Source organism: Schistocerca cancellata, chromosome 6 (genome assembly GCF_023864275.1).
Source record: "Schistocerca cancellata isolate TAMUIC-IGC-003103 chromosome 6, iqSchCanc2.1, whole genome shotgun sequence".
Taxonomy (NCBI): Eukaryota; Metazoa; Arthropoda; class Insecta; order Orthoptera; family Acrididae; genus Schistocerca; species Schistocerca cancellata.
The window spans coordinates 306,113,339-306,130,613 of NC_064631.1; the positions used below are offsets into that span (position 1 = coordinate 306,113,339).

Consider the following 17,275-nt stretch of genomic DNA (forward strand, 5'->3'; position numbering starts at 1 on the left):
CTTACACAGACGATGTATATGTTAGTACTTTGTGGTCTTTTAATGAACTTTCATCAGAGGACCACGTAGAAGAGAATAGATTTTCGCATAGCTATATCTTCTTTTTCAATGTTAGTGTGAGCTAATTCTAACAAGTTATTTATCGTTAGCCTGTCTATTAGGAGAAGGTTGATGTAGTAACCAAGTTCTGAGTGTAATATTTATTTCCTCAGGCAGATTTTCCTGGGTTTATGTAACTCTCAGTTTCAGCCTTTCTCTGGACCAGTGTCCTCCTCCTCCTCCTCCTCCTCCTCCTTCTTCTTCTTCTTCTTCTTCTTCTTCTTCTTCTTCTTCTTTACACAGTGCTAAAGTCAATGTAAGAAATGCTTTGCCTACTTTGGTAGGCATTCCAACGTCAGGTGCTTCGAAAGCGAGATTAAATTTTACAAACTCTGTCGCTACGTCTGTGCGTTTGCTTGACAAACCCTGTGTGTAGGAAGCAGAGAATTTAACAACAAGTTTGACCGTCGTCGGGGTAGGAAGATCAATGGTACGGCACCTACCTGCAAATCGTGAAAATTTTGCCCTACGTGTTTTAACGCTTTAAATGTTTCACTTCGTGCAAAGGTGTATTCTGGATACAACCCCCTAGGTTGTGGCTACGCCATTTCTCTGCAGTATCCTTTCCTTCACGAATGCTAGTCTCGCAAGATTTACAGAAGAACTTGTAGGAAGTTTGCAAGGTAGGAAAGAAGTACTGGTAGTTGGTAAGAGCATCGCCCGCGAAAGACAGGGTTCCGAGTTCGAATCTCGAGCCGACATAATCTGCCACGTAGTTTCATAACATCGCACGCTACCTGGAGTGGAAGAGTGAAAGATTCATTCCAAGTAAATATTTTGTGCTTCTTGTTTGTAGGACGTAGATGAAAAAGCAACTCAGTGTTTGATACGAAGGGAGTGAGAGAAACCGCTACAAATTCTCTCTCAGGCTGTATGGGGTGCAGATTTATTCGCAGTCTGGCTCACCTCTTAAGTCTCGTAAACTAGCGCTCTGCCTTATACAAGAATATCACCCGCCAGACCTTTCCTGCAATAGGTAAGAGACAGCCCTTTCAACCCGCGTCGCAACTTCTGAGGAGATTGTAAACAGGAGTGTGGGGACTCGTTTGACCTTCACTTGCATCACCGCGCGCTTATCACATGTTTACATTCGCACCTACATTTGCATCAGTATCTGCAAATCACGGTGCGCAGCACAGCAAAAAGTACGTTCTTCTTCAACTGATCGCGTCAAAAACTACTGTATCACATATACGCTGGTCTTAAAATTAACATTCTATTGTCTTTTAAGACACATTTGTGTTCAAACTTTGAAGGTAATCGGTAAGAGAAGAAAATGGAACAACTGTTAGTGATCTGTATTAATAATGTACTAGATAACATGGGCAGCTCCGTGAGGTTGCTCGCGGAAGGTGCTGTTGTAAATAGGAAAATCACAAGACCAGAAAATTGTAGGAAAATTCAGGAAGACCTGTACAGTATCGAAGCTTGGCGCAGGGAGTAACGGTTGAGGATCAAACGCAAATTAGTGTAATGTACTGCGCATAAAAAGATGGAAAGACGAAGTATTGTTCGATTACGCGACAGTAGTTACCAAGGGCCGGGTCTGGCTCAGAAACGATCTTATCACATCTGGTGACATATTACTCATCGGTGCCAAGTTACCCACTTCGGTTCTTTGGTGTCCGCACTAGCTCTCTCCTATGGAACTGCCGGTAGCTGATCTAGGTCACCCAGGGGAATCACCCAGGCAATTGTGTCATGTGAAATAAAAATGGTGATAACCCCCTCTCCCTCCAGTCCCCTCAGGGTCAATGAGGATGAACCACCCTCTCCACACTTTCATCTTTTATAACTGGGATATTTGAGTGGGAAGAATTTTCTCTGCAGCTAAGCAGCATAGGGAGAGAATCAGGCTGTGTCTATTTGTTAACAACAAATTACGTTAAGTCACGTCACTTGATTTCTATACGTTAACATCAACTTAATATCACATAATTTGATGTACCAGCAGAGACCATGCCCAGACAGGCATGTAAGCACTCTCATTTTTATGTAGTTTTGCATACTTTTCGTATTTTCCCCAATTTGCGTATTTTTGAGCCATTTTCTCATTTCCACCGAGTTTCCCATAGTTATACGTATTTTGCCGAATTATACAAGATCCACCGCCACCCCCCCTCCCCGACGTCGCGTAGACGTCATGATGCTCACAGACAATTACAATACTGAAAGTGCTCGCATTAATCACTGCTATGAAGCACACCTCCCCCAACTTCATCTTCTATAACTAAGTCAACTGAGTAGACAACACAGAGGTATGTTGTAGGCTGCGTTTATTTGTTAATAACAAATAACATCACTTGAGATCTACAGTATTTGTTAGTAAGCCACGAGCATACACCACATTCAGAGAGATATATAATTGATCTCATTTTTCCATATTTTCCACAATTCTACACATTTTACCCAGTTACGTGAGTTGTGTGTCAACGTCAATATCGCGTAGCGTCATGACATCACGTCACGACATCGCATCGCGACGTCGTGTCTCGTCATCTCGCATCGACGTCATGATGCTCACAACCAAATGCAAAGCAGCGTGGTTCCCATTCATGTAGCATTGGGCTAAGCCGTCACTGCGTTACTATGTGAGTGACGTCACGAACGCATTGGTAGAAATTACGCCCTCATAGCAAATTCTATAAGCACTGCCGATTTCTAACCAAAGATATTGTATAAGAAATACCACGCTAAGATGGATAAACCGCGTACCAAACCACCGTTACGTTACTAGATTGTGTGATATTATACTAAAATTCTGATGCCTTCAACGAAAGACACTTCTCGTAGGTGTTGTAAAGCACTACAAAATAACCTCTGGAGAGGTGGGCAGTATCTACGACAACCTCAGGGAAAAGCACGTCGCCTGCAGTACAGGTCACCCCTCTAACTCCGACGTGTGGGTGTTTATGTTATAGCGGAAGTGGAAGATGGGGGAAGGTAAACGTTCCCTAGTGGATGTACACCGTTACTAAAATTCTCAGTGAGAGCTTACCAGAAACTGAAAAAAACACATCCACTAGTGAAGGTGAACCATCACTGTACTCGGCTAAGGAAAGTGTACAGTAGCATATTATCCACTAGTGAAGGTGTACCCTCGCTGCTCCCACGTTATTAACGGTGCATCCAACAATGCTACCACGCATCAACATGAATGTTATTGCCGTCAGCTCATTATTGTTGCGTTATACAGCAGTGCAGTTATGGTTTACAGCAGTGTTGTTATGGTTGACAGTAGTGCAGTTACGGTTCACTTCAGTGCAGCTATCTACATCTACATCTATACTCCGCGAGCCACCTTACGGTGTGTGGCGGAGGGTACTTATTGTACCACTATCTGATCCCCCCTTCCCTGTTCCATTCACGAATTGTGCGTGGGAAGAACGACTGCTTGTAAGTCTCCGTATTTGCTCTAATTTCTCGGATCTTTTCGTTGTGATCATTACGCGAGATATATGTGGGCTGTAGTAATATGTTGCCCATCTCTTCCCGGAATGTGCTCTCTCGTAATTTCGATAATAAACCTCTCCGTATTGCGTAACGCCTTTCTTGAAGTGTCCGCCACTGGAGCTTGTTCAGCATCTCCGTAACGCTCTCGCGCTGACTAAATGTCCCCATGACGAATCGCGCTGCTTTTCGCTGGATCATGTCTATCTCTTCTATTAATCCAACCTGGTAAGGGTCCCATACTGATGAGCAATACTCAAGAATCGGACGAACAAGCGTTTTGTAAGCTACTTCTTTCGTCGATGAGTCACATTTTCTTAGAATTCTTCCTATGAATCTCAACCTGGCGCCTGCTTTTCCCACTATTTGTTTTATGTGATCATTCCACTTCAGATCGCTCCGGATGGTATGGTTGAATCAGTCACGTTTTACGAACATCAGAGTGGAACGGGGAAATCTCAGTTATAATTCTGTCTTCATGGACAGAGGAAAGTACGAATCACTTATCAGCACGGCTAAATCACTAAAATCTCGACGAAAGAGGGACGGCAACGACTACAAGTTTTTGAAGAGATATGAAGTGCTGGAAGTGAATGGAGCAACCAAATTAATACAACCTGTAACTGAAGAAGTTATATTAAATACTATGTTTATGACGAATTGTATGATATTCTGCATGATACTCATGAGATAAATTCCACATGTCAAGTTGATCTCCCACGATATGCCACTGCAGTTACAACTACAACATTTTGTTTCCGGCCCCAGTTCAGTACTTGCCCTCTAAGAATAATCTCAGAGGAGGAAGTTCCAGCAGAGAAAACTGTTGCCCTGAGGACAGTTGCGACATCTCAGTCGATGGGAAGCGGCCAGGGATTCTTCAAATGCAACTGCCAGCAAAAATGTCAGACTCTGAGATGCTATTGAAAAAACAAAAATGTGTTGTGAAACTTAAAGTGCCATGCTGCACGTCCTTGCTGCAATAAATGAATTTTACCTTATATGACTATGTTTTCAAACTACAGGTGATAAATGTAACTTTCGAAGTACGACTGTTTTGTTATTACAAAATGGTTCAAATGACTCAGAGCACTATACTTCTGAGGTCATCAGTCCCCTAGAACTTAGAACTACTTAAACCTAACTAACCTAAGGACATCACACACATCCATGCCCGAGGCAGGATTCGAACCTGCGACCGTAGCGGTCGCGCGGTTCCAGACTGTAGCGCCTAGAACTGCTCGGACACCCAGGCCTTCTTGTTATTACAGCGATGGTTCACATTCCTTACCTCTTGGCAGTGAAGGTATACATTCACTATTGATAGTGCACTATCCCTAGTCAGTGTGTATTGTTTGCACTGGAATCAGTAGTCCACTTTCACTAAATGGGCCAGTGAAGGTCCACTATCACCAGTGATGGTATACTTTCCCTGAAACTTCCACTTCCTCTATAACGTATACATGTGAATGCTGGTGCGTGGGGTACGATCGTGGACACACTTCCCAGCAATGGCTGAGAAACTGCATTGAAATAGGTGTAATCACCTCCAGCCTGGTAGCTGATACTGCTGCTATACCAGTTCTGGTCGAGGGGTCTCCAGCCAACGGTAATAACGCAAGCAGAGGCCAACACGTTGGTGGAAATACCAAAAGCTGAGCCAAATACACGCCTAGATTACGACGATGTTGTGTATATAGTTCCACGTAGTCAGCGCATACACAACTTTCCCACTAAAGCGCGCCCCGCTAAGCACAACAGCGCAGGCGCAGCACTCGTCCGTCTCTGCACTACGAGATGGCGCTGCCATAGAGACGGACCAAATTCTGCTTCCGCCGATCCGCGTATTAATATGTAACGCAGCCAATGAGATTGCTGCTAACGTAGAACCTTTTCTCCTCGCGCATCACACTCGCGCAGTGATACATGAACGCGCGAGGTATTATAACGAGTGTACAGACCGCTGATTAGTCAGTCTGCATTTGTCTGCACCAGTCTGTATTTGTCTGCAACAGTCTGCATCTGTCTGCAACAGTCTGCATCTGTCTGCAACAGTCTGCATCTGTCTGCAACAGTCTGTACGTGTTCTACATTTGTCTGTACCAGCCTATTGTCAAGTTTCAGTCTGCGCCCAATAAGATTACCATATTCCTGTACATAGCCAAGAAGATAAATGTATAGACACTTTTGTCAAGTATCAGAGATATGGAGAATAAGATTAACGTACCAGTACCAAAGGAACATCAGATTGTCAATTGTAAATAGCATCCAGAACCAAGTTAAGTAATTTTTATGCTTGTTATTATTTTAATAAGTGTGTGTGAAAATTGATCAAGTTCTGTTTAAAGTTGGTCACCGTCAATCTGCTACTCTAAGCGTGCCAGTGGCATTTCTATCGTCTGACCTAACGGCAGAAGATAAACACGCCACGATAAGACCACGAGACATATTGCTGACACTCGCCTACTTCGTTAGAGCGACAAGTCAAATAATCTGATGGTGTGTGTACTGAAGGTCTTACAGTACGCACACCACATTCGAACTCTTCCTACAATTCGCAGGTCGAATGAGTCAAGTGAGACGCTGATAAAGTGTGGAAAACATCGAGCGGCTGCAAATGTCTCCGAATCCATGGCCGCGAACGAGAGATTCCCATACGGCTACCAAACACTAGCCAGTCCACCTCCCTAGACGTGGTAGATAAATTTGCACAATGTGTGCGTAAATCATCCGTGACCTACCAGCTGGCACAAACAGCGCTCAGTCATTCAAGGAGGGGACATCCTCCTGCAGCAAACCTGTGGTAATACACCGACGCCTTTGCAGATAAACGTTGCAAACAATCTTAGCGCCAGGCACTCACCTCCCCTCCACCTTTCTCTCCACACCAATCAGAAACAAGCTCACCCTTATCCCTCCCCAACCACCATCATTTTAAAACCTGCGTGAGTGACTCCATTTTCAGCTAGGTAGCACTCCCAGGTTGGATGAAAATGCGTAATTACGATGTATAAACAAAATAAACCCTGCACTACTATTGGTACATGCGTGATTGCTGTTTCGTATATTAACCACAGGAAAATCCGAGTACAGTCATTGCTATTAATGTAATTTCGACTGGTCCACAGAATTCCAAAGGCGCACGCTGGACAGCCAGCACACTGCAGTGCTTAGAAAATTACTCCTACAAAAATGTATCTGCGTATTAAAAATGAGTACCCTTCAGACATGGGCAGGGATGATGTAACTAACACCCCCCCCCCCCCCCCACCTTTCCAATACACGTGAACCATACCGGGTATATAGGGAAAATCTAGCGACAAAATACAATCCTGGAATCATGTCAACAATGGGCTAGATGTGCCAGTGTTCACAGACAGAATATAAAGACATGTAATTCAGGCAATCGTAGTGTGTGATGTCACTATAAGACGCGCAAACAGATGCTGAAATAAGCCCAAGTATATACGTCCGCGCCACACACATACGAGACTGAGCGAAGACCACAATACAGCAAAAGTACACTCATCCCACACACAAAGTCATAGACTCACTGAGGTCGCGATACCTGTCCCGCTATGCTATACAATAAAAAATGCGACCTTACCGATAGAACACCGTCTGAAACTTCCTGACAGATTAAAACTGTGTGCCGGACCGAGACTCTAACTCGGGACATTTGCCTTTCGCGGGCAAGTGCTCTACCAACGCTTTTTTTTTTTCTTTTTGGAAGGGAGGGCAGATTGGTCAGGGGTCGTAACCCAAGGCCTGGCCACAGTGTCCCCGTCGCCCGTCAAGGTATCAGGGATGGTAAGGTGAAATCTTTTGTGGGAATTTGTTTTTATTTATTTATATATTTTCATTTACTGATTTTAATATATTCGTAATTTGGATTTACTTTATACCACAACAAAAATAAATGTACCTAGCGCCACATCGTGTTCTGAGTAAACAAAACAATATCTCGCACGTTCCTACACCGAGGTAACATATATGGGGAAAAAGAAGAAAAAAAAGTGTTGCGTACATGATGCAGAAGGGTGTGTCGCTACTCTCCTTACGCTTCATCATCGAGGTAGGTTTTCACATATATCGTATATTCCACCCAGAATCGGACGTAGTCTTGTCAGCTCAGTCACTGGATGTCTTTTCCTACCTGTTGATGATCCAGCTTCCAACTGCGTGGAGGGTCGCGTAGGTCACTCCCCAAGTAATTAGAGAAATACTGTCCGTATTTTGGGTTCCGTACGATCTTGCAATGACGTTCTTGTAGGTAGTTCCAAAAGTCGAATACATCTTTAGGTCCATCGTGAAATAAGTAGTGTACCGCATGCCCACGGATCCAAGTGACTGCGTTGGTTTTGGTGCGCGGGAAATACTGTTGATGTGGAAATAGTAGAACCGAGGTGTAATGTGTTGCGGAGTCACTCGTAGAAAATACGACAAAATCTGTCGCGCGAAGCGCCATACGTCTTCTGACGCGCCACATGTGAGACGGTGTTTATCCGTGTCTGGCATTCCACAATCTACACATAGAGGCGATTCCGCCATATTTATCTTGTGAAGGCGTGATCGGGTGATCTGTTTACCGTTGACTGTGATGTACCATGTGGATCGGACGTCTGTATCCAGTGTAATCGCGTGTATCGTCCGTAACCAACTGAGCTATCCAAGCACGACTCACGCCCCGTCCTCACAGCTTTAATTCCGCCAATACCTCGTCTCCTACCTTCCAAACTTCGCAGAAGCTCTCCTGCATACCTTGCATGCATGTCTCCGCAATATCCTTTCTTGCAGGAGTGCTAGTTCAGTAAGGTATGCAGGAGCGCTGCTGCGAAGTTTGGAAGGTAGGAGACGAGGTACTGGCGGAATTAAAGCTGTGAGGACTGGGCGTGAGTCGTGCTTGGGTAGCTCAGTTGGTAGAGCATTTGCCCGCAAAAGGCAAAGGTCCCGAGTTCGAGTCTTGGTCTGGCACACAGTTTTAATTTGTCAGGAAGTTTCATATCAGCGCACACTCCGCTGTAGAGTGAAAATCTCATTCTGAGAATACCGTCTGTCAATAAGCTTATTCTCCAAAGATCAATTAACCTACCACCAGCGTGATTCAAATTGCGAACAACACAGGAACAATGACTGTTGGGGAAAAAGGATACACGTACCTAATAACTGCATAATCATCGCCATATTTTTGGGTAGATACTGTGCGTCTCAGTCGCTGCTACCATCAGAGGACCACGGGCTGTGACTCTTGCGGAAGCCAGATCTGGAATAAAAGCTGACAGCAACGTCCATCACCCTCCCGCTAGTCCCAAAGGAAGAGACATCTCACTGGTTCCGAGAAACCACGGGAAAGTCATTCAAAGCAAACTAACAAATAGGGTTGAATCACCGATCTGTGGATCGGCCAAGTTCAGGGCCTGTCGCTTCTGACAGACGAGAAGGCTGTAGACAGGATATAATTAAGTCTTTTTATCGTTCATTTCTAAGATAGTAAATGTGACAAATCATTTGGGAAATGCCTGTAATCCCTGCATTTGATGTTTTCCTCTTATAGCACTTTGCTGTGTAATTTGTTTAGGGGCCACACGTTTAAGATAGAGTGTGCGATAAGCACATCCCACATATATTAATCCAACATGGTATGGGTCTGAGGCTGACGAACAAATCCCGTGATGTGGTTTTATGAGCCTGGTGGCCACACTTTGTAGCAGTGAATCTTTTGTCGCTGTAACACATCCCTTACGAAGTAGACTTCTCTCATAACCAATAACGCATTGCTAGACTTTTAACCAAGGAGACACTTGGAAACACTATTGCATTTTCTATTGAGAGTCCTACAACTGTAATTAGCTGCTGTAGTCTAAGCGACTGGCTTCTGATCATTCGTCCGAGATGCGTCCAAGTTGAGATACCTCTGGGGGTGGATTTTGTGGTTGTCTAAAGACAGTAGCTCTTTCTCTTGTTTCCGTTTCGTCGTCAGTAGCGGCTGCTGTAGTTTTGAAATGGGTAGATGCATTCTATTTACTTTCGTCAAACTAAGTAAAGGCTTATTAAGTAACTCATCAGATGAATTCGCAATTGCCAATGACTACCATCAGCTGTATAATGGAATGACAACAATGAAAATTTGTGCCGTCCCGGTACTTGAACCCGGATTTCCCGCTTATCGCGAGCGGTCCCTTGCCATTTGGCTATCCGTGCACGACTCACGGCCAGACCCAAACTTCCATATGTCGTCAACCACAATTTTCTTTGTCGCCATTCCGTTCTACAGCTGATGGTAGTCACTATTCGTAATTGCGAATTCATTTGATGTGTTTCGTAACGGTTGTGGTCTCCGCAGTGCGTCATCAGAATAACGCACGCACTGCAATATCGTATAAGTAAACGTTCTGTATGCTTTTGGAAGTATTGAATAGGATTGGGGAGAAGAGAAGTTTGTGGCACAACTTGACCAGAAGAAGGGATCGGTTGGTAGGACATGTTCTGAGGCATCAAGGGATCACCAATTTAGTATTGGAGGGCAGCGTGGAGGGTAAAAATCTTAGGGGGAGACCAAGAGATGAATACACTAAGCAGATTCAGAAGGATGTAGGTTGCAGTAGGTACTCGGAGATGAAGAAGCTTGCACAGGATAGAGTAGCATGGAGAGCTGCATCAAACAAGTCCCGGGACTGAAGACCACAACAACAACAACAACATGCTTTTGGAAACAATTCGGTGTTTTAATTTTTTCTCATTTGCTCAATTTTTTTCGCCCTTTGATTTGAAATTAATTTTTTCCGCCCTGTGCTGCTCCCAAAATTTTGCCACCTTAGGCGGTAGAAACGGCATTGGTGGTCCTCAGCCGCGTTCTCATTGGCGGCCGGGTCGTGACCCGCTCGCGACACTCAGAATATTAACATTTCCGACGCGATCCGGTTGAGCCATGCTTCACTTACACCAATAAACGTATCAGAAGTCTTCCGCCGGTTTTTATCAAGTGTTACTGCACAAGTTATTTTTCATTAGAGAAAGACGTTCCTTCAAATTTCACAATCGGCGGGAAAAAAATAATTGTAAGTGCTGTACTGATACACGCAAAGTTTTATTCTCAGATTTGTTTATAAAATAGGCATTTCTTAGTTTCAGCATTTTTCATAGTTTTGTAGCAATAGAGAATTAAAAAGCCACTTCTTACCTCCTGTAATTATCATCTCAGTAAAAACGATGATATCGAAATGGAAACATCTCAGAAAAAGCTACACAGATGAATTTTTAAAAAAGTTGGCAGAGTCAGATTTGGTGATCCAGGGAAAAGTCCCTCATACCGCAATTCCACTTTGCCTCGGTTTCTTAAACGAGGGGTAGCCGCGCGCTCTAGGGCGTCTTGTCACGGTCCGCGCGGCTACCTCCGTCGGAGGTTCGAGTCCTCCCTCGGGCATGGCTGTGTGTGTTGTCCTTAGCGTAAGTTAGTTTAAGTTATATTAAGCAGTGCGTAAGCTTAGGGACCGATAGCCTCAGCAGTTTGGTCCCATAAGATCTTACCACAAATTTCCAATTTTTCTTAAATGATGTTTTAATTCTAAGACCTGTACTTAGTTCCTTGTCAGTGGAAGCACAACCAATGAGAAAAATGGAATTATCTGAATAAGTTTCGCTTTTCAATCTGTCTGTATCACAAGACGGAGATCATTCTGAAAGGTCCAGAATGAGATTTTCACTCTGCAGCGGAGTGTGCGCTGATATGAAACTTCCTGGCAGATTAAAACTGTGTGCCCGACCGAGACTCGAACTCGGGACCTTTGCCTTTCGCGGGCAAGTGCTCTACCATCTGAGCTATCAAAGCACGAAGTTTGGAAGGTAGGAGACGAGATACTGGCAGAAGTAAAGCTGTGAGTACCTGGCGTGAGTCGTGCCTCGGTAGCTCAGTTGGTAGAGCACTTGCCCGCGAAAGCCAAAGGTCCCGAGTTCGAGTCTCGGTCGGGCACACAGTTTTAATCTGCCAGAAAGTCTCATATTCTGAAAGGTCATTATTAGCTCCAGTCGATGAGCTATCGCCATTGCCAAGTACCGCATAGTTACAAGAAAAAAAATTGACAAAGAATTTTAGCACCTCAAAGACAAATCAGCTTTGATGGAAGCACACCAAGACGTCGCCGAAGATGACGACACTTGTTCTTGCTGAGGAGTCTCAGGAGTTCAATAAACGCCCGTCTTCTATAAATGCACATTTGTAAAGCACGTGCTTCTCTATAATTAATGAGAACAAAGTGAATTCTGTTCAGAGCTTTCTTTCAGAACAATGATTGTGCACTAATTGATCTTACCTTATCGTCATTTACAATTTTCCCTCTGCTCTTACACCCCTAAAAAAATCTGTACTATCTACAATTTTTTTTGAGTGTTCTGCAGCAGATACTGAGTTGTACTACTGTCATTATGTTCGACGAATAACCTTTCTCAAAAAAGTTTTTTAGTTATTCATGTAAATAAAAAATGTTCCTAAATGTTGGCCAGTACTCAAGAGGTGAGTCCATAACCTCCTATTTCTTCTGTGCTTCGAACCTCGACGAGTCACTGTACTGTCAAAACAGTTCCACTAAAACAATGACGTTTCTCTGTAAGATGGCTCAGTCTGGCTGGCGGAGAACAACTGGTGGCTGAGCCTGGGTACCTACAAACTGGTATGTTAGCTGTCGAAGTGTGACAATTCTTTTACCCGCTTGAATCAGCCAGTCAATGAGGGGCAAAAAACACAGATCGAAAACAAAGGCAAGCACTTCCCACAGTTTAAACTGGTTTGAACAGCACGAGGATACAACAGAACACGTCGTAATGCGTTTACCCGGCCTGCACTGTTTGGTGCTAAGCTGACCCCACCCTGCCCATTAGCCTTTCTGTTGTAAAATAGGAAAATCGAGATATAAACATCTTAGAGACAGAGAGCAGAATATGAAAAAATTAGCTAGGTGAGATCAAGTGATCCAAGGGAAAGCCCTTTAAAACTGTGTTACATTTAACCTTGGTTGCGTCATATGATTTTCCTAAAGGAAATATTATTGCTAAGAACTGTGCACAGTTGTTTAAAAGTGGAGATTAGGTGATTACTTACAATTTGTGGTACTGCAATCTCCCAAAAATACGAAAACCTAAACGACAAACAGTTACATTTTCTTTAGTAATTACTTCAAAAAATTTCTGCATCTGCCGTTTTTTATCTCCATTTAGAAAGCAATTACATAGGATGTCACAAGCTTTTATTGTAGTCAACCCACAGCAAAGTTTTGTGTTACATTAATTTAGTCTCCTGTTCTAGCTTCATATACCAAATGTATATTCAGCTTTATTGTAAAATATGAACAATAATTATTCGAGTACCTTTTGTGATGCAGCATGGGGACTACTTAAAATGGCTCTGAGCACTATGGGACTTAACATCTGTGATCATCAGTCCTCTAGAACTTAGAACTACTTAAACCTAACTAACCTAAGGACATCACACACAGCCATGCCCGAGGCGGGATTCGAACCTGCGACCGTAGTAGTCGCGCGGTTCCGGACTGAGCGCCTGAACCGCTAGACCACCGCGGCCGTCATGGAGACTACTGTAAGACCATAATAGATGACTGTCCAGTGTATGCAGCGGTCGTCAAGGGAAAAATTTGGAGTTTTCTGAACATAGACGATTAAAATCACTCGAGGTCCGACACTAGGCCTGTACTGTTCGCTGGTAATTCGCTTTTCAATTCTGCAGTGTTCATGACAATGCGCTAAGCTCACGGGAACTGCGTCGGCTTGCGTTCGCGACATTGTCGCCATTCAATAACTCGCATTTACTTGAGACAGAACTTTTTTGTGCTATTAGCTACATTTCACTTGCAGTAATGTATGGCCTAAAGCGTAGTGAACGGTAAGCTACACGCGCTATCACACTTTTTCAATACAAGACTCATTTCATAATATTACGGATTATGGAAACGAAAATGGTTTATTAAGACGCAAGGATCCCACACTACCACACGCGAAAAAGTCATACTTTTAAACAAGTTATTTTCTTCAAAAACTGATTGAGAAAAATTACGCAACTAAAAAAAAATCACCCGAAATGAAAAGCAGCCGCATTCTTTTCTCACAAGGAAAGTAAAGCTTTTGTTGACAAAAATAAGTTCAAAAAACGATCTAGCATAGCCTTGTATACATTCAAGAATTTTTGCAGAGTGAAAATCGGAAAAGCGATTTCTCCGCCTTCAAGCAGTTGCGCGCGTTCCGGGCGGGCGCCCAATGCGAGTGGGATCACTCTTGAGCACGTGTTGACAAAGAGGCATGCAACTACACGCATGCCTCTACTTGCGTATGGGGCAAGCACAGACGCACGGCGACCAGGCCTAAAACGCACAGGTGTAGGGCACCTTAACCAACCTGACAAGCGAATTTGATAAATCATGAAGAAACTAAATCGCAAGACCTACGGCGATCAGAAGCATCGTCGTCGTGAATGCGAGGTCACTAACAAGTGCGGCACCTCACTCTGTTTCCTAAAACATGCTGTTCCTATATTCAACTGATAGCAGAAAAAATGTGGGAGATTTGCAACTTAAAGTTGTGGAACACGTTTTCTCCTCAACTTGGAGAGCGTCATTATATATTTAAATTACGCGCCATATAACGAACAACGGTTGTCTAACTACAAAGACTCTTTATTGCCATAAAATGTAAGCGTTCCATCCACAGGCGTCCGCAAGGAGGAAAAGGGGGGGGGGGGGGCGTCGGCGGCTGCCCGCCCCCATCCCTCTCTGGTATCTGGTGTACAAAATTCATTCTCACACATCATGGATAACCAATCATCCATTCTCTTGGATATAGGGAGTTTGTGCTATCTGTGGCATGACACGTCTTGAAACTGATTAACTCACTCACATAAAACATAGAGCCTTGCCTCCATTTCCCTCTCACCCTTGATTAATTTCTGCGGACGCCCATGGTTCCCCCAGAGACTGTAGATAGTCTTTGCTACAAAATTGGCATTTATTACGAAAACAGCACACTAAAACTCGAACCTCAGAAATCAGTACGCTAATTAGAAATTACCATATTTAATTTTGAGATTCAAATTTTCGATGGAATAATCCATTGTACGACTCATTTCCTCCGAAAACCCCTTTCAGGCTACTCTTCTTTCGTTTAGCAAATATCTTACAGCAATAAATGTACAAAAATACGCCCAAAACCACATATTTTTAGTGACCATAAAACGTGAGTCGCTAAACTGAGGACATACAACTTGCGTCTGGCTCAAATCGGTCGATTTGGCTGCGGCGACAGATTGAACAGTAGCGTAGCCCGAGGGCTAGGCTAGCCTGAAATGTGGTGACTTGGTTGTGAATTGGCGAAGCCAACGAATGTGAATATCAAATAAAAGTTTGGTAGCAGATTAACCTGTATTTTTAAAGGATGCGGTGGATGCAGATGACCGGAACGCCGTTTTCTCATTATAGTCAGAAGTCCATAAAACTGAGACAATGATACCTTCTTTGATGTATGAAACATGAGCCAACATTTTAGAAATTTCACCGGCCTTTCATTACGTATCGTTTCTCCATCCTCTGGCTGCAATACTTTATTATTTTACTTACGCAAACAAAATATAGCAGGTCGCTATTTAACTATTTATTTTGTATAGTGTACATAGAAATATTAAAGCACGAAGGCTATACCATTTACAAATTACAATAAAAAATTCTGATGGATACAGCCCTTTACTCAGTTCTAAATAGAGATCAAGATTATTTTACGTTGCGCAAACGTTCTCCCGTATTATTTAAAAATGTGTGTGAATTCCTAAGGGACCAAACTGCTGAGGTCAACGGTCCTTAGACTTACACACTGCTTGAACTAACTTCTGCTTGTAAGAACAACACAGCCACCCCTGCCGGAGGGAGAACTAGAACCTCCGGCGGGAGTGCCCGCGCAGTCCGTGACATGGCATCTCAAACCACGCGGTCCGTAGTATTTAAGGTTCTTCTAAGAAGGAAAATGCGTATAGCATCAAGAAATTGGGATTTTTCCTTGAATAAAATTAGCAGCATTAAAACTTTGCTCACAGAGGCTGAAGGCAGTGTCGAAGTACGCGTTTAATCCGTAAGGCTCGAAGGTCGCTTTACATAACACTCATCGAATGCAAAACATAGAAATGAATCATATACTTACATCTTTCTTGGTGGAGAACACGCCATATGGGAGATTTTCGATAGGAAAATCGCTGTCTTCTGGGTAAGGTACGAAGGACTTCATTTCGAAAATTTTATGAGCGCGTTTACTTTGAACAGGTGGTTATATACAGAAAGTTCTACATGTTAGCCAACATTACAACGTACAAACATTGCTTGCTTTTTTAATATGCCGCGCAGATCTATACGGCACGATACAGATTAATGGCAGTAAACAGCTTAAGTGTAACTCAGTATAGTCTTGCTGTTGGCTTGCCGATGAACTATTACTTCATCCACGAACAATTCCTTGTCTTAGTTCCACCGACATCGAACCACAAGTGTGCCAAACGTGGCTCCCGTAAGCACATCTAGTACGCATTAGTTCGAGCAGGTGCCGCCCATGTCAACGTGGTCTGACGAGTGCCAGTAATAATTCTCTGTTTCGGCCGAAAGGGTGCAGCACCTGTAAGGATAGCGTCGTTCACTAAATATCGACAGATCGATTTCACTAAGAAAAAGGAGATCGATCCGCATACACATTCGAGAATATAATTTAATATCCGAACGCTGGCAATAAGAAGAAACAAATTCATTTATCAATTTCAGCAAACAAGTTTGCCAGTATATATTCACCAACTAAAAAATCAATCACTTCGACAAATCGCTAAAAATTGTGAGCAAGGTTCTATAACTGACAACTTAACTACGAAATTGAGTGAAGTATTTTAATGGCAACATTGTTGAAAATTTATACTGACAATTTACAACAAAATCATAAAAATATTCGACGATCCATTTACTCCCAAACATACCGGTACCGCAGTTAGTGAAATATGATTTTTAACTGTTGTTTTCTATAGGGAAATGAAAACCTGATACGTTTACTAGGACGATACCCGCATTGGAAGAACACTGCACGGTCTGTAATGAAAAATATCAACTGTTGCTTGCAGGAATCGTATTCGACGTTCGCTATCGGAATTGCATACAGGCACATCAATCATATCCAATACTTTCCAAATAGAAGAAAAGTTATACGTGGGGTACGTCACATTTCCCAGAACACGCACCAACATTGGAAACGAAACATAATGTACATGGGTGATTTGAGAAATGCATCTCCGATCACTGTCTAGTTTCGGAAGTGGGAACTTATATTAGTCTTGTGGGCCCACTGCAAGTGGAGCACCATTAATCTTAGATAAATATGAGAAAGGGAAATGACCATGACACTTTTGAAGGAACCATTTGGCAGTCACCTGACATAATTTTGGAAAACTTAAAGCAGGATGGCTTAACAGCAACTTGAATTCTGCAACTTTAATGGTCTTTACCGTTTTAAGGTTAGTATAGAACCTAGCAAACTGGTTAGAACACAAAACTCAAATCCAGGAGGAGAAAAGAAAAGTCCCAGCCTTAGTCATTATCATACTGTGAAGTAAAATTCACATTTGCAGAACCCATGACAATTTCTCCAATAAAATGAGATGGCCCAGTTGTCAACATACTATATGCAGATGGAAGGATGATGCTTC

The 17,275-nt window shown here is 43.1% G+C and overlaps 1 protein-coding gene across 1 annotated transcript in view; it reads right to left on the bottom strand.

Moving 5' to 3' along the window:
- LOC126190731 (fumarylacetoacetase) overlaps nucleotides 1-16,068 on the bottom strand; it is a 71,827-nt gene extending 55,759 nt beyond the window's left edge. The window contains exon 1 of the mRNA XM_049931218.1: nucleotides 15,739-16,068. Coding sequence (XP_049787175.1) covers nucleotides 15,739-15,822 — 84 coding nt within the window. The 5' untranslated portion in view covers nucleotides 15,823-16,068. The remainder of the gene's footprint in view (nucleotides 1-15,738) is intronic.
- Between the last annotated feature and the right edge of the window lie 1,207 nt (nucleotides 16,069-17,275).